Source organism: Epinephelus moara, chromosome 5, assembly GCF_006386435.1.
Source record: "Epinephelus moara isolate mb chromosome 5, YSFRI_EMoa_1.0, whole genome shotgun sequence".
NCBI classification, from domain to species: Eukaryota; Metazoa; Chordata; class Actinopteri; order Perciformes; family Serranidae; genus Epinephelus; species Epinephelus moara.
In genome coordinates this window covers 35381232-35398755 of record NC_065510.1, presented here as the reverse complement: position 1 = coordinate 35398755, position 17524 = coordinate 35381232, and the positions used below count along the sequence as shown (strand labels likewise).

Below are 17524 nucleotides of genomic sequence, written 5' to 3'. Positions count from 1 at the left end.
AAACACACGTTACCTAGCAACGCTCCCTGCTGCCTTCAAGTGCTGCAGGAGATTTTGTACACGTACAAATTTACGAATAAGTAGGTACACCACTGGAAAATGTAAATATTTGTCTTGAAAAACAAATAACAACCACATGCCCGAGACACATTTCTATTGTGTATTTTCTATAGGTAGAGACTGATCTACTTTCAATCTGTGACCTGACATTACATTAAATATCTGACAGGCAACTGTGGTTTCCACAAGTGGGCAACTTGAGGCAGAACTGTTTGGTACAGTTTATTGGTGACTGTAGTTTTAATAAAACAGCTTTTCAGAGAGACTTCAAGGTTCAGTTCACATGTTTATCAGCACAACTAAAAATACATTTGAGCACATTATTTGAATATGTATTTTGAATTGTATGGAGGCTATTCCACTGTTACTATGCAGTGAACTACAGCACAATGTAATGTATCCGTTTATTAAGCAACCATACCATAGTATCACAAGGAAAATCAATGGATTACATCATCACACAATGTATATGTGATACATAATAGTATAAAATGAAAATGAAATTTAAAAAAATCAGTGAAGGACAAATTTTTATATTCATTTTAATTGTACGCAGCTCACACCAGAGGTAAAATGCTGCTGCTCTACTGGTTAAACCACTCAACATGTGAGATTTAAAGCTCTTGCACTGCCATCAGTGACCTTGCAGCAGCTGTTTCCCATCAGTTAGAGGTAAGATACCTGCACAGAGAGTAGTGTAACAGCACTTTTCTGCTCTGATCCAGCATAGCATTAACCATTCTGTTAAGGTTTATTCATAAAAATGAGATAAATTTTAATAGTTTCATAAAAGAGTACAAAAATTGTCTGTTTTTGGCATTTAACCGCTCATAATGGGCAACTAGCTAACAGAATTAAAAAAAAAGGAAATCACTCGGCAGCTGGTATGGACTGAACAATGCACAAATCTTGTGCTCCCTAATGTTTGTGTGCCTTCTGTGAGGTAGCAAATTACATCAGATTAAGTTAATTGCGACTGGAAAGCATGTATTTACTGAGATCAGTCAAGACTTCAGTCTGATACCTCCGTTAAAGGGTAGGGTTCGGTATTTTCAAACGGGACCCTGTTTTCCCATATTTTTGTGTCAAAGTAACTAATGGGAACAGTTTTTGAAATTGGTCCAGTATTGAGTGAGACAACTGCAGACGGCAGCGGCAAAACAGGCTACAATAGGACCACTCGGGGTATTTGGCACCTTCAATTTATGTCCATTAGAAGTGCTTATTTTTTGCCACTGACGGGCTCAGATTGTTATTTTAAGTGTCTGACAATTTATGTTAAGTATTCATACAAAGACAGACTTTAAGATCCTTTTTATTTTACCAAAAACAGCCCCAAAACCACTATGGCCAAATCCACCAGACTCCATTTAAATAAACAGTCATTTTATTACAATGAAACACACTTTATTCAAAGTCAACAGAAACAAAATAAAGCTCACAAAACCCATCTTGTTTTGTCTTTCAACTGTTCTAACAATCACCAACTCTGGTTTGGTCGAAATAAACCCTTAATTCACCCAGTTAGATGTATGACATATGCTGGCTGTGTACAAGCTAAAATTACTGTAAAATTAAATGGAGCCTGGTGGAATTGATGATGGGTTGTTTCTGGTTAAACAAAAATGGTTTTACTCTTTAACAAAAGGGTCTTTCTCTGTAGGAATCCTTTCCTTAAGTTGTCAGACACTTATAATAATTGTCTGGGAGTGTCAGTGGTAGAGACAAGCATTTTACATGGATTTAAATTGGTGCACGTGCCTCGTGTGGTTACAATGTTACCTGTTTTGCTGCTACCAGCTGCAGAAGTCTCTCTCAATATAGGACCGATTTAGTCACATACAGTTACCATTTTATCATACAGTTGCAGAGACTTGGTTAATATCCTTTATTCAGTATCAGTTTGGCTGCATGTCATATAAGAGTTTCAGGCGCTCTGGCAGGGCAACTCTACTTTGGTTGTGACTGATAGTTTGGTTAATAACAAACAGGATTTGTTCCAAGATATGAGATATTCTTATGCACTTTCTAAAGGCATGTCCAAGTCTGTCATAAAGGAACAGAGCTTCACTACATACAGCAGTGTACTTAAAAAGTCACATGGTCTGTCTTTACCCAATCAACAAAATATAAATTGTAACCACCAAGACAGTTTGATAAGCTTGGATCAATAAAAAATATTGGGATAATAAACAGCTAATCTGAAGCCCTGTACTAAGAATGCCTAAGAGATATTTTGTGGACAAATTAAAAAAGCAAACAGCAAGGTGAATCATCACAAAGCATTAAAATTAGTTCTCAATACACTACAAATGACTACAAATTAGTAAATTCTAGCTTGACTGTGGCTCCAGGAAGATATCTTGATGGAATGTCCTTCTATTAGCATTTCACGTCTATTTTCAACTGCTAGGTTTCTCAGAGGGTCCTTCAAAACTCACTATGTCCTTGGATGTCTCCATAGACATCTGTCTGTGTGTGTGTGTCCTCCTGTGTCTGCTTAGAGAATGGCTCCACGAAAACCTGCGACCACAGGTGAGACACAGATAGGGTCTTTCCCCCGTGTGTGTCCGCTGATGTTTTGTCAGTGATTTGTACCGTGTGAAGGTTGCCCCGCACTCATTGCAAATATATTTCTCTGACTTAATATGAACATTTTGCTCATGTTCTTTCATGTTACCCAGCTGTGAGAAGCCTTTACCACACACAGGGCAAAGATGTGGTTTCTCTCCTGAGTGGGTCAATCCGTGAATATTCAAATCCTGACGAGAATAAAATCCTTTTGCGCAGATGATGCATTTGTACGGTCTTTCCCCTGTGTGGCTCCTCATGTGTCTTTTCAGTCCTTCTGAGCGGGAGAAGCAGCTCTCACACAGGGTGCATCTGAAAGGTTTCTCTCCCGTGTGGGAGCGGAAATGCCGACGTAGCTCCGAGGCCTTGAAGAAGCACATCCCGCAGTCGGCGCAGCAGTGAGGTTTTTCTGGCTGCTCCTCGTGCGTCTTTTCATGTGCTTTGCAGTGACCTGCCTCAGAGAATCCTTTTCCGCAGACCGAGCAGGTGAAAGGTTTCTCCCCAGTGTGCATTCGCTTGTGACGGACAAGTTTATTAAGTTTACTGAACGTCTTCATGCAGTACGAACACTGATGAGGAACCTTTGGTTTCTTTGAGTGGGTGCGCTTGTGTCTCTCTAACTTTGAAGGCCTGTTAAACACTTTCCCACAGTCAGGACATGGGTGCTTGTTAGTCCTGTTGTGGCAATTCTGATGTCGGATCAGCTTCTCCTGTTGTGTGAAGCTCTTATCACAATGCTGACACTGATGAACAATCTTAGGCTTCCTCGTGTGGACAGGTTTATGCCTCTCTAGCTTTGACGGTCTGTCAAATGCCTTGCCACAAACGGAGCAGGAGTAGCACTTGTCTGAAATGCTGCTCTCCGGTTGTTTGGAGTTCTCAGGCTCAGTGGAGGTTGAAGCATCGTTGGAATCTGATTCTGAGATTACCTTCACGACAACTTCGGCTGGACCTGAGGGAATGATAACATCAAAGAATGTCCTTTGAATACTTCACTAAACAAAAAAATCTCAATGGGATACAATGATTACCATTTAACAGTGACTAATATAACGTAATGATTCAAATAAACTGAGATCTGGGGATTTCTGTGATGGGTTTTAGAAGCGAAGAATTCAACTAGTGAGTCCAGTGAGACAAACCTGTAATCCATGTTTTGGGTTGCAAAATTGTTTTACTTTACTTAATGGACATTAAATCTGCTGCAATATAACACTTTCTTCATCTTTCAATCTAGTGCTGAGCATCAGTCAAGCATGAGATGACTAATTTGTTATTGAATGTTGACCAAAAAAAATATGAAAATACAAAAAAGCATCAATACTTACTTTCCTCTGAGGATTCTGTTTTTGGGACAGATGCAGTGTCTGGGCCCATGACTGCAGCCTACTTACATACAACAAATAAACAGACACAAAAAGAGGAAATGGAAAATTACATCAGTAATGGAGAACAGTGATTCAGTGTTGGTCTTTCCAGATCTGTACAGTATAGCCTGACTGACCCTGGATTCTTGAGGATGAGACTGATTTGAGGTTTTTTTTTTAAAAATCTGCTGGTGATATAGTGGCAAAGAGCCATTCTTTCCCCACCATAAACAAGTAAAATAAGAAAACTATTGTGGCACTGATCTCTTAGATTTTTTTTTTATTTTGACCAAGATACTTACTGAGCAAGACATTTTACTATTAAAGAAAATCTACCTGTCAGTGCTCTCTGGTGGACAAACTACTGTAGAGTGATACTTTCTTAATGACCAAAAACCTATTTTTGCATTTCTGTTCTGCAATGTCTTGTGACTTATTAACATATACAACGATATAATATATTTGCAGTAAGCTAGTATCAGCCAATATATCAACCTGATTGATTTATCAGTCCGGCTCTGATGTAAAACAAATTGAAAGGCAACAAAAATTACAAATTGAAATTTGCACAGTGGATTACATATAATTCATCAAAGTAAAATCCTTTTTGATCAGTTTAGTAGCCAAGAAAAATTATGGTGTAATGATGTGTAAAACACATGACAATATGATGAAAGCAAGAGAAGTAAGATGTTTAAGAGTATTTCGATAAGGTCTGGTTGTTACACTACAGCTTGGATTGCGTGGATAGGATCAGAAATTTGGGTCAAGTAGTGAGTTTCATTATGCACATGTAGCTTTATTATTAGACCATATTCTTACTGCAGGCTGACAACCAGAAATGTGGTGTGTGTTGGATAATGAGGACACCACAGTGGAGCATATGAAGCAGAACAATCCAGCTTTTCTCTCAGCCAGTCCTGGCTGGAAGATTTCTGTTCCACATATTTTTTGTTGACAGATAATTCAACCAGGTATGAACAGATGAAGATGTATTCATCTGATTACTGGGTGGCCTTCCATATACCGAGCATCTCTGAAGCAGGGTGATGACAAAGGCCCATTGTTGAGCATCTTTCTAACAACAGTGCCTTCTGAGATAGATGCTTTTTATATGCTTCACCAAACAGCTATTTAGCTCGACTATTTATAATGCTGACTTCTGAGGAATCAAGCTATACCTCTGCGACGTGTTAGTTATTTCAGTAGAGGCTGAAGGAAACGAGAGACCAAATAGTGCAATACGATGATAAATATAAGAGACGATACTTGAGCTAGCTTTACAGAATATAAAGTTAGCCAGTGCTGATACGGGATAAAATCCCGTTATGTTCTTCGTGTATGCAACAACTGTAATTTTAAATAGGCAGGGCAACTACGCTGGAATGTTTTTGTACTGAGTTTAGCATGACCCAGTGTCATGACATAGAAACCTCGACCGTCGTATGTTCAACGCGAGCTAATTTATTGCCTGAGAGGCTTTAATAATGAGGGTGGATGACAGTTATCTGGGCCACACATGCACACTAACAGAACTAGGTAACGTTAGCTCACTTTGCTAAAGCTAACGTTGCTGTCGCGTTAGCTAGCATAACAAAGGCGTATAACTTAACATTCAGCACCGCATATAAGATTGAGTCCCACCTCTTTAATACTCCATAAAACCGTAGGCTGTTACATATTGTGTCCGCAACGTTTTAAATTCAACCTACTTCACATTTAAGGGTAGATAGTGCTGCAGGCTGCAGCTTGCTAAACAAGCTGTTACGTTAGCATTGTGGAGTTGAAGCCAAAAATGTCCAGCCCATCCCCTTGTATGATACCTTCAAATGCCCCACGTAAATTCGGGATTGACGGATTAGCCTATTATTTTATATCACTGGTAATGCCTAACGTAGGCTAGCTTCTCTGTGCCGATGTATTAGAACGACAGCACACATTGTATACAGCGTATTTTTTATTTGAAAGAAAAAATGTGTGGAGTTACAATAGATGCATCCAAATCCTACACTGATTTACAACTGAATCCAGACCAACTGATATTTTCGTTGTTCCACTATTACTATTAGGCACTATTGTCTGTTATCACATGAAAGAAAGAAACAAAACAAGCAACAGCAAACAATCAAACAAATCAAAAAACAAGGGTTGTCCCATTTACCACATACAGTACAATAGTTCCAACAGCATGTGAACGCAGCAAAGGTAATAGATCCTCCTGAAACTTTTGTTTGGTATAAATGTTTAATTTCTCCTAGCTATTTCGGATCAGTAGAAGTGTAAAAAAAATATTTTTCTAATAATAATTAGGTCCCAATATCCTCAAATGAGACATCAATAAAGTCCCAGTGTCCTCAAACAAGATGAAAACAAAGTCCCAATGTCTTCAATTGAGTATTTCCTAATTAGAAGTGTCTTAGATTGTTCCTATTGCTAAAATTGGTCAAATATATTTGTCATATCAAACTACAAACACTTTCAATCATAAATAAATACGTTTCAACCATAAAAAGTGATCAGGTTTTGGACCTTGTCAGCAGAAGAAAGACTGAGTTGGTAGAGATGGCTGCCATCTTACTTTTACCTGGATTAGTGCATTGTGCTCTTACTACCACGAGATGGCACAAAAAGGTGTCCACAAAGGAGGACAACAGGTCCAAGTTAAGCAGAATGAAGTATAAGGTCAATTAAACCCAAAATGTGATGTCCTTACTTGAGGACACAGGGTCTCAGGAGGATAAACCTGCATGGGACCCAAACTGGGTCGGTCATTTATTTTGGTAGACCAGGACCTCTAGTGTAAAATCAGTGTTGGGGAATAACTCGTTATATGTAACTTATTAAATCTAATTAAATTACAAAATAAATGTAATTATAAAAATACGTTGTAAAAATATGTTAGCAAATTACAGCTACTAATCAAAATGGTAGTGATTACAAAGGTATTTCATCTGAATGGATGGCATGGCCTTTTTGCGGACATTTTTCAGCTTCATTGCTCAGTTTAAAACATTTTTTAGAAAAGTAGTCACAATATAATCAAATGTAATGAGTTACTTTACTTTGATGAAGTCATTAAAATAGTTACAATACTTATTACATTTATCAGAGTAACTTGTAATCTGTAATCTAGAGTAACCTTCCCAACTGTGTTTACAATGTTGGGTTAGTTTTCTAGTATGTGCAATGGCACCTACTGTACAAAATACAAGATAATAATCAGGTCATTTTCATGGCAAACAAGCAAACATGCCCACACACAAGCATAGGCCTACACACTTTATTAGTAATACACCTGTTAACAAAGTCAAGCTTTAAACTCAGGAAGTAAGAAAAGCGAAACAGTGTACAGAAAGTAAAAATATGTTTTCAGTATGAAGCTCATTTGCTTTTGCCGTTACATACACAGTAAAAATTCTAATGTTCACAACAGGTCATATATCTGATTAAGTTATTAGACAGTGAGAAAAAAAGATCAACTGATCATAACATTAAAAAGTGCATGCAGTGTGTGTATCAAATGCAAATAAACTGCAAAATAATAAGAAAAAATACATAGAAGCAGGTATACATCTTGAAGGTACAATTTCCCAACAGATTGTCTACACAGCAAAATAGTTAGACTTTATGGGAGGTAAAACCAGAATTATTCAGTTATTTACTTGTATATTAATGATGATGAATCATGGATTTATTACTGCATATTGTGTTGCACTACATGCTTGCTCTTGTAGCTGGTGTGTATCAACCTGTTGAGATTTCCCTTGTGTTTTTAGACAGCTTCACTAAAATAGGAACCATTCTTTATGTGGGCTTGTAAAGTCCAGTAAGACAAAGCATGTGATATCAGGCTACACAAATAAACTTGACTTGACATGTAGATAACAAGTCAAGTATAATATCACTCAGTTGCTTCACAGTATGTGCATATATGTGCATTTCACAAAATAAATTACATAATAATTTACATAAATATCAAGTCTAATGACACAGCATCATGACAAACTGGTCCAGTGTTTACCGAAAGATGCAAAGTTACAAGGCTGCTCTCCCGTTATTTTACTGAGAGGGAAAACTGTGAGAAAGGGAAATAGAGTTCTGGATGCCCCACACTTCGAGGGCCTGGATCTTGAAATGTCCCTTGCAGAGTGGGATGCTCTTGAATGTGTCACAAGGCTCTGAGTATCCCCTTTCTAGGTCTTCCTGTAGGCAGAGTGCTTGGCCTCCATCGCCACCTAAGAGAGGACACATACATTAGCACTGCATACACACTGTTAACTCTTGACTTTGAGACATTTTTCTAAACACCTAACTGGCATACCGATTATGAGCTGATTGTCACTGCCTGCTATGAACATGGATGCTTCATGTTCCTTGGGTCTTTTCGGCTGTTTGGCAGTCATGGGTTCTGCTGACGGGGCAGTGAAGGGGATCGTCAGGTAGCTGGGGTCTTGAGGGGTTCCAGCAGGACAAGTCAGAGTTTTGGTGTCAGTGGTGGTGGTGGTGGTGGTGGTGGTGGTGGTTGTGATTGGGGAGATGCCACCATTGGATACTGGAGATGAGACGCCATTGCTGTCTTGCACCTGCCGAGGGGAGGCTCTCTTGGTCATTATGTTGACCATAGCCTGCTGGTAGCGCTCCATGCTGGGACGAAGCTGAAAGAGTGTGAAAATTTTCTCGTTTGACTTAAGATAATAAAGATCAAAATCTACTGACTCGATACATGTTACAGCAAACACATATGACGAATTCAAGTGGAAAGAAGTGGTAAAGTGTCTTACCGTAAAAACAAAACATTCCCCAGTTCCAAAGAATGTAAGTCCCTCAGAGTCATACTTTCTTCTTTCTATTACATCTGTGGACAGGAAGGCACCAAAGACCTGAGAAATGAGAAACACAAATATTCAATACCACACAAAGTGTATTCCACAAACAAACTGTAGTCATTATTGGTATTACAGTACGACAGGTTCAAATTGAAGGTTGAATAAATAGAAATAAAATGATTGTAGAATGGAATTTCCAATCCCAATCAGCGTAGCAGGATGGTTAGGCGGTGGCCATTTTTATGTGTATGATTGCCAGTGCAACCATTGTAGCAGGCTAACTAACCAACTTGCAGCAAGTCTTGAACTGAGGTTTATCAGCAACGACCAAACGAGCAGTGGGGTAGTACCATTACATTTTGAAACAAGCAATTCCCTGCTTTTAAAATATCACCAAAACTGCTATTTTTCTGTTTCTTTTATTGCCATTAATTTTATGTTTATTGAAACATGATGTATTTTTTTATTTTTTTTTTATTTTTTACCAGGGGTGATTCTAGGACCAGAGGTTTAGGGGTGCTGAGCACACAAAGAGCTGCCCGGCCAGACAAGATAAATTTCACTTTTTTGTACATTTTAACTCAGTTTCATTCCCACATTTGTGAAAGAAAAGCTGCTTTTTTTTGTGTTAAAATATTACGTTGCAACCAAGTACTGTATGGTTTTGACACTTTTCTAGCTTGTTAAAAAGGGACANTTTTTTTTTTATTTTTTACCAGGGGTGATTCTAGGACCAGAGGTTTAGGGGTGCTGAGCACCCAAAGAGCTGCCCGGCCAGACAAGATAAATTTCACTTTTTTGTACATTTTAACTCAGTTTCATTCCCACATTTGTGAAAGAAAAGCTGCTTTTTTTTGTGTTAAAATATTACGTTGTAACCAAGTACTGTATGGTTTTGACACTTTTCTAGCTTGTTAAAAAGGGACATACAGTAAAAAAATAAATAAATAAATAAAAAATCTCTCAAACTTGCTGGTGAAGCTGGTGATTGTTGAAACAGTGCACCAACTACTAGACTAACAAGTTTAACTAAGATGGTTTGTGTGTTTTATGCTGAGTTAACAAGGCAATTAAGCTAACGCTAGTCTTAGTTTGGTGAAGAGAGAAACTTGATTGATGAACTTGACTGATCATATTTTTTCTGTTTACTAAGAAAAATAAGGGTAAGAATAGGCCACAAAATGGTGTTCACGGCCTCACTGATGTGTGTTATCATCATAACAACTAACGACAATCACCATTTTCTTTTGCACGTGTCTAATGGCCACAGCAAAATGTCCTTTCTACTCATTTTATTTCTATAGGTAAATAAATTAGAAAAGCACATGCAGCAAAATTATCCTGTGTATCCAAATATAATCTATGTTATCTAATGTTACCTCTTCATCCACAGTTTTGATAATCAAGACTGCTGGTTCGTGTCCCTCCACGTGTGAATAGAATCTATATGGGAGAAAGAAAAAAAACAAGAGCATGAGTTGTTTTTAATATCCAATACATTGCTATATATGCAACCAAGCAGTGTAACTGATGACTGAACCTGGCCTGTAAATGACTACACTACAAAGCCTGTCTGCATAGTATATCAATTAAAGACAGCATTTTGAATCATATTAAGAGGAGCTGGTCAAATGGACAAGATCACAACTTTAACAATTAACATAACTTTCCACAGCATCCTACTTTATGTTTTACAAGTGGCCACTTTTCCTGTGAAGCACTGCTTTTTTGAACCATGAGTTATACAATAGTTAGTTAGTTACAAAAGTTAGGACTTGCACTTGACTTTCACTGTCATAGCAAACATGTTGACAGTGAAAACACGCTGCCTCTCTCTGTTATGTAACGGGACCTGAGAATCTGTTTTTCACTGCTGGCACACGGTATTCAGCAGTTATTGATCCATGACGACCTGACCTCATTTAACAACTCAGGTATAAAGAGACAGAACTGAAAGATATAAAGGCTTTTGATATATGAAAGAAACACTCCTAGTCATAATTCATGTCTGTGGAACACCAACTCATTAGTTCTTTGTCTCACAGATGGTTTCTCAGTGATGTTAAAGTATTAAACAAAGGTAACTCACGAAGCCAGGCCTCTTCCTTGTTCAGCTGTACTAAAAAGCCTAATGGGGCTGAAAAGGGCAAATCGCTCAGGTATCCAGGCCCAGACGACTCTCATCTCAGTCCCTGTCACAACACTGGAGGTGAAGTTGTTAAAGTCCACCGTCTCAACCGACTGCCTTTAGGAACATAAAAATAGCTATGGTGAGAATATGAAATTGAAAAAAGTTAAATGTAAGCAGTTTTTTTCCCCAGCACTTTACTCATAGATCTCATGAAACATCCTTTACAAAACATAATGAATTATAACACTGTCAAAAGAAACTGGTTGTTTTAACTTTAAAAATGTATTGTCTGAGCTGCCTTAAATTTTTAAGTTGTCTGAATTTGAGAAGACATGTTGAGATCATTTTGTAATGATTCAAAACAAATCAACTTTTCTAGTAAAATAAACCTGATTGTAATTTTGTTTAGTTATGTAAACTAAATTATTTAAGTAAGGGTAATAAGTAAGGGTAATTTGGGATCAAATTTACTGGACTAGAAAAGTTTATTTGTTTAAATCATTACAAAATTACCCGAACTTGTCTTCTCAAATTCAGTGAACTTAAAATTTTAAGGCAGCTCATTCACTAACTTTATAAATTAAAACAACTAGTTTCTTTCTAAACTGTATTTGAAGCTTATTCAATCTCAATCTTCAATCTCTGTATTTCTTATTTGCCTCTCACTGTCCAATTTATATCAATTTCGGCATTAACCCACCTCTTCTGATGTGTGCTGACACCCTTTTGCATGAGGGAGTCCTTATTGGCATTGAACAGGAGGTTGAGCTCTCTCCGTGTGGCCATCGGAATCATGAAGGCCTTTTCCAGAAGCTTCTCAGCCGTGATGTGGCGAGCTATGTTCTGAATGAACCTTTTCATATCTGTTCTGAAGTCCTCCACGTCTGCCACTCGAGATGAAACAGAGACTTTGTAGAGGCTGAGCAAAGCCAATGCCACCCTGCGCAAATAATAATTGTGAAATACTTTTACTGCATTGTTTCAGAAGTCATGGGTTATATCATGACAAATATTCAGATTACAGGATTTTGTTGACATGTTAAGATGCAGCAAAGACGAACCTGTAGAGGACCTTGTAGCCCTCCAATAAGTAGACATCCAGCACTCTGATGGCGTATGTGAACGGGAGGTCAGCGAATATCCACATGGTCCAGTCAGAGTAAAATTCAAAGAGGTTCTGGTGAGAGCTGGCGATCAGCTTACGGATGCCTCTGCAGCACCTGTTAGCGAGGTCTCCGAAGGTCATGCAAGAAGCGCGGTACGTGAGGAAGGTCTGGTCGATGTAACGTTTGTTGGGGTCAGTGTAGCAGATAAGTCGTGACACACTGTGGAAACACTCAGCTTCGTCCTCGCTGAAGTGGAGGAGGAGGGAGACCAATTCGGGCAGGATGGGGCAGAAGTTCATGTCTGGGATAGATTGGCCGAGGCAAAGGAGGATCTTTTTCACAGAGTTCAGGCCTGCTTTGTTGAGACAGTATCTGGATAAGAGAAGAACAATCAATAACATGCTTTTTAAAGCTCATTTGGTGAGACTTCTATGTGAAGGTATACACGTATACATTACAATAAAGCACTTAAAGGTCCAGTGTGTGGGATAAGGGGGATATATTGGTAGAATATAATATTGAACATAGTATTTATAACTAGGCATTTATTGGTTTAGAATCACTCAAAAACAAGAATCATTGTGTTTTTGTTACCTTAGAACGAGCCGTTTACATCAACATACGGAGCAGGTCCTCTTCCATGGAGTTCACCATGTTGTTTCTACAGTAGCCCAGAACAGACAAACCAAACACTGGCTCTGCATAGGGCCATTCACATTTTAAGTTTTAGCATTTTTGTGTTGGCCATTGTAGCTTTCCCACATGCACACGGGAGAGCTTTCAGTTGGTTGCAATGTTGCAATCTTGCCACTAGTTGCCACTGAATCCTAACAGACCTTGAAAGCACAGTTGTGCTATTTTTTTCATGGGATCATTCATCTCATGATGTTCAATTATCTTTTATCACTTCTGGACAAAATTTGCATCTTGCATCATTGTCTTTCTGGGTAGAAGGCAATCCATTTTCCAAAAGTTAAAAAAAAACCCACAAATGGCCACTAAAGTAAAAATTAAACAAATAGATATCATCTGACATGCTTAAATATGATGAGGGCACTTGATGCTTTTTAGGTTTGTTCTTTTGCTAGTTTAAAGGTCAAGGGTGTAGGGTTTAGTGGCATCTAGTGGTAAGGTTGTAGAACTAAAACCTCCACCATGTGACAAGCGTGTAGGGGAACTACGGTGTCAAAAAATGCGAAAATGCAATTTGGCTTATCTAGAGTCAGTGTTTGGTTTGTCTGTTCTGGGCTACTGTAGAAACAACATGGTGAACTCCGTGTAAGAGGACCACCTCCTAATGTAGATATAAACGGCTCATTGTGAGGTAGTGAAAACAAAACAATTCTTATTTTCAGGCGACTATAAACCAATAAAAACGTAGTTAAGAATATTTCCCTAAATCCTACATACTGGATCTTTAAAGTTCATACAGTAGATCTATTAGCATAATTTCCCTGGAATATGTTTATCTTTTGTGTGTGTGTGTGTGTGTGTGTGTGTGTGTGTGTGTATGTCTGTGTGTACACTGCAATATGTCGATGAAACATGAACCAATTTTCCCATAAAAGTACCGGGGTATTTCTCCTGCCTCCATGTACTCTGGGACTGGATGGCTGCTGATCTTCTGCTCTCCAAAGAGCTTCTTGGAGAGTTCATTGTAGACATCTCGGTCTGGAGTGACGCACCTACTGCAGATAACACATCAACCCACATTCAGAACATTAAGCTCAGTGGATTTAAATTAAAATGTGCACACTGATTTTGCAAAGGTCATATCAGTTCCCACAAACACACTGCCTTCGTGACAGAATGTGTATATTTTATATTTTTAATTTAAATGTGAGTCCTAACCTGGAATTGATGCTGTGGATGATGTGATAGTACGCTTTGGCCCTCAGTGTGTGGGGCATGGCCCAGAATCCCTCTCGACCCATAATTTTCAACTGCTGATGATCACTCTTCAACATCTGCTGGTATCTCTTTGCAGCTTCAGGGTCAATCTTCTCCCAGTCCACAAACTGGCCATACTTCATCCCCGAGCTGGAGCAAATTTCCCAATTGTCCGACTCAGAGATAGTTATCATCGCCACTGACTTGAGACTGCCTTTACTGCCTGAGCAAAGTAGACATACATACATTTAATTTTCATTTTCCACAAAAAAATAAAGATATTTTGTGAACTGAATACATTATAAAATCATTATTTCAGTACCACTAAGTTCTCTTGTTGGTGATTGCTTGTTTGGTTTAGACTTGGACTTCTTTAAGGGGACTCGAACACCAGCCCCATCTCTCTGCCTCGGCGGACAGGACTTTGCAAAGTTTCCCGCGTCGTAGTTAGTGTAAAGCTCTGATGTCTCATAACTGTAAAAGGACCTGGGGAGCAGTTGATTGTGTATTAATTATATATTCAGTAATAATTGTGCCTGTTTTTAGACTTTTTTATTTTTGGGCACGGTCTGTCTGTTATCCAATTTTGCCACAACATTAAAATAAAAATCCACATAATTAGAAATAAACAAGCTTCTTGCTGTATGTTGTCTAGTCAGTAACATAATGCAAGCTGAATATAAAAACATACCTGGAGCGAGGTCGTAGAGAGGTTTCCTCTATCTGTGTCTGCTCACCATAATTCTTACGGTCCTCCGCACTGTAATAGGAGTGAGACCTTTGCCTGCCCCTGCTTCCTGCCATAGATTCCAGGTCTTGGTCAGACGATGTGACCATCGAGATTGAATTCATGTTTCCACAATTGGAGAACTCCGGCGTTCTTGAAACATCGATCATCTCAAATCTTATTCTTCCACAAAATACAAGCCGGAAGGTGTAATGTGTCCTGTTACGAGCCGCACGTTCTGAGGATCAGGGCTTTATAAAGGCCTGTGGGCTGAGGTCATGTGAGACCAGGCATAGTGGTATGGTTTGTTTGTGGTGAGTCAGGTTCCAATGATTTTTTTTTTCCCCCAGCACAATGAAGTGTTCCCTTCTCAGAAGTCTGGCAAACACCTACAACGCCACCATAATTACAACCAAAATACAAAGAATAAAAATTTCCAGATCACATGACAAACAGACACATTTTTGAACGCATAATTTAACCACGTGTCCTTCAAATAACCCTTCTAATGGCAACTGTTATTTATGTTACATAAACCCAATCCACTCACTCTCTGTAATAGATTTTTCATTATTGCACTCAGAGATAGGCAGTATTTCAATTAAATGTATTTCAAATACGTATTGAATTACTTTTTAGTATTTCGGAATTTATATTTGGCTGATCAGAAAAAATAAGATTTGATTTGTTACAACACACTTTAAAAAGAAAATACCTTTAGAGCTTGTATCTCTTTCTCTTCGCCTTCAAGATAACCTGATAGGCCATTTCAAATCTATGATGTGGGAAATTACCAGAACGTAGAGAGTTAAGGACAAACCCATACTGAGGCTACTAAATGCCTTAAATGTGATTATATCAGTTTGTGTAGAATGTATTTTTCTATTTTCAAATGAAGAAAATTACTTGTATTTCAATCAGTTACATGAACTTATATCAGTATTTTGTATCTTATTTTGACATTTGACAAGCAAATATTTGTAATTTGTAACAAGGTACCTTTGATGTATTTGCACCAATTTCTCAAAATAAGGTCATCAGATATAGGAGGGTTGTCATGTTTCTTTCTCTGAAACAGCTTCATGCGCAACATCAAAATGCCAATGAGCCATTTCCAAGAAGTCTTCCAAAGGTTATTATTCTACACAACAGATGTATGTTTTGATCCAAACACGACTACTGTTTGGTTATGACACATAAAACCCTCTACGAGTACTTATCTCATATGCGGGCTCCACTTGTAATGGAGTTGAAAAACAAACTCACTAGCCTCATGACGTTTGCTGGTGTCGATTTCCATGAAGGCTGGGATTCATACTTGTACTTTGGATACACTGTAAGAAATAAAAAACTGAAAACACACACATATTTTGAGTGAATACTGTTCAGTCTATCGAGACTCATACTGTGACAATGGCTGTGAGACATACTCTTACTTTCCATGTGTCCTGTCACTCTGCATCAGGCTTTTAACAAGAATGACCAAGCATCTGAAGAATGTTCTGTTTACATGGCATTACTTTAGGTCTCCTTATTTACTGTCAACAAAAATGCATCTCTCTCCTTGAGGGAAACACTCCACGCTGAACATAGGCTACTTTTCAAGATGATTATTAAGTCTGAGTCTCTGGAGAGAGGATGCACAGGTTTACTGTTTACTATTTCTATAATAGAAAAAGGGAAAAATGCCAGCACTCACAAATGTCCTTTTGGTAAATTTAATAAACCAACTTGGGTGGCAGTACCAGAAGAATCAGAGCAGGTGCGTGGAAAGACACTTTACACTTCTGCCAGAACGGAAGTGGCGTAAGTGTAAAGTGTCTTTCCACGCACCTGCTCTGATTGCTTCGAGCGTACTTAAACGCCACTTCCGTAACCTGAGTTACACACTGAAGAAGACTTTCTGTCGAAACGACTGTGTTTCTGGTACTGCCACCCAAGTTGGTTTATTAAATTTACCAAAAGGACATTTGTGAGTGCTGGCATTTTTCCCTTTTTCGCTGTTTTTGGCCGTGCACCTTTCCAGGGGATTTATTTTGAGAGTGCTTGCTTCTTTCCTACGTATTTCTATAATAGCCCAACAGTTGACGCTGTTTTCAGACTCAAAATGTTGAGGTTGACAGTATTCTTTTGGAAGGTAAAGTTAGTCTTCAATGACAGTCTGTCCATTGCTCCCATAACAGCATCAAATGTGTTAAGACAATGTGTGCTAACTTTCTTACCCACACTTGGTGGATATCATTGAGTAAACAACCACTAACTTGAGTAAAAGTCATGTATATTTAACCCATTTGTGCCCAAATTTTTCTCAATGTTTTTATGCATATAATCATGTTAACTGAGTCCCATATGAACATGTTCTAAAGTTATTTCCTCCATTTTGTGCTCTCTGTTCTAGAAAATCTCATTTGAATGTTCGGCAACTATAGTTGCCAGTGGGCACATACCTTGTACCTATCCCTCTAATGGTGAAAAGTGAATTAGAGCACAAAAAACAACATATAATTCAGCTGTCTTTATTGAGAAAGACTTTTATTATTTAAAACAAGTGTGAGAACAATTTAATTCATGAATTTTGTCATCAAAAAACTTGGAAACGCCAAAATTCGAATTAATCCCCTGATTGGCAAAAACTAAAATACACTCACTATAGCCGGGTTTTGGTTGATAAGAAAAAAATGTTGATTCGCAAAACGAGGGATGGAAACAGTTATGTTTGAATTAAAGGGCCAGTGTGTAAAATGGGTTGAAAACAGTGACATCAGTGGTCAAATTCTAGATTGCAGGGCTCACTCGCTCACCCCTCCTGTCGGGTAAATGACGGTGGCCTCGTAGGGACAAAAAGC

The 17524-nt window shown here is 38.4% G+C and overlaps 2 protein-coding genes across 4 annotated transcripts; both read right to left on the bottom strand.

The window, feature by feature from the left end:
• Positions 1-281: 281 nt before the first annotated feature.
• Positions 282-5848, bottom strand: LOC126390875 (zinc finger protein 501-like). 3 transcript variants are annotated; one of them, XM_050045365.1, is made up of 3 exons: positions 5711-5848; positions 3960-4020; positions 282-3583 (listed from the first exon to the last, which is right to left on the bottom strand). In XM_050045365.1, the coding sequence occupies exons 2-3, from the start codon at positions 4006-4008 to the stop codon at positions 2463-2465; spliced, it is 1170 nt and encodes a 389-aa protein (XP_049901322.1). In that variant the 5' UTR covers positions 4009-4020; positions 5711-5848; the 3' UTR covers positions 282-2462. The 3 variants fall into 3 exon arrangements, with proteins under 3 accessions (XP_049901322.1, XP_049901321.1, XP_049901320.1); XM_050045364.1 differs by having other exon boundaries at positions 3960-4017; XM_050045363.1 differs by having other exon boundaries at positions 3960-4017; positions 5643-5847.
• Positions 5849-7118: 1270 nt separating this feature from the next.
• On the bottom strand, positions 7119-14886 carry LOC126390429 (TBC1 domain family member 24-like). Its single transcript, XM_050044734.1, has 11 exons — positions 14643-14886; positions 14274-14437; positions 13913-14174; positions 13633-13749; positions 12017-12433; positions 11656-11895; positions 10914-11069; positions 10204-10267; positions 8780-8878; positions 8320-8653; positions 7119-8233 (listed from the first exon to the last, which is right to left on the bottom strand). The coding sequence occupies exons 1-11, from the start codon at positions 14846-14848 to the stop codon at positions 8058-8060; spliced, it is 2235 nt and encodes a 744-aa protein (XP_049900691.1). The 5' UTR covers positions 14849-14886; the 3' UTR covers positions 7119-8057.
• Positions 14887-17524: the final 2638 nt, after the last annotated feature.

What these genes read in the sequence shown, in the direction of transcription:
- LOC126390429 (XM_050044734.1), bottom strand. Translation starts at nt 14,848, where the DNA reads ATGATCGATGTTTCAAGAACGCCGGAGTTCTCCAATTGTGGAAACATG. An exon ending in GGGAATGTTTTGTTTTTACG is followed by an intron (nt 8,654 to 8,779) that starts GTAAGACACTTT and finishes ACACTCTTTCAG; the next exon opens with CTTCGTCCCAGCATGGAGCG. An exon ending in TGACAATCAGCTCATAATCG is followed by an intron (nt 8,234 to 8,319) that starts GTATGCCAGTTA and finishes GTCCTCTCTTAG; the next exon opens with GTGGCGATGGAGGCCAAGCA.
- LOC126390875 (XM_050045365.1), bottom strand. Translation starts at nt 4,008, where the DNA reads ATGGGCCCAGACACTGCATCTGTCCCAAAAACAGAATCCTCAGAGGAA. An exon ending in AACAGAATCCTCAGAGGAAA is followed by an intron (nt 3,584 to 3,959) that starts GTAAGTATTGAT and finishes TCATTCCCTCAG; the next exon opens with GTCCAGCCGAAGTTGTCGTG.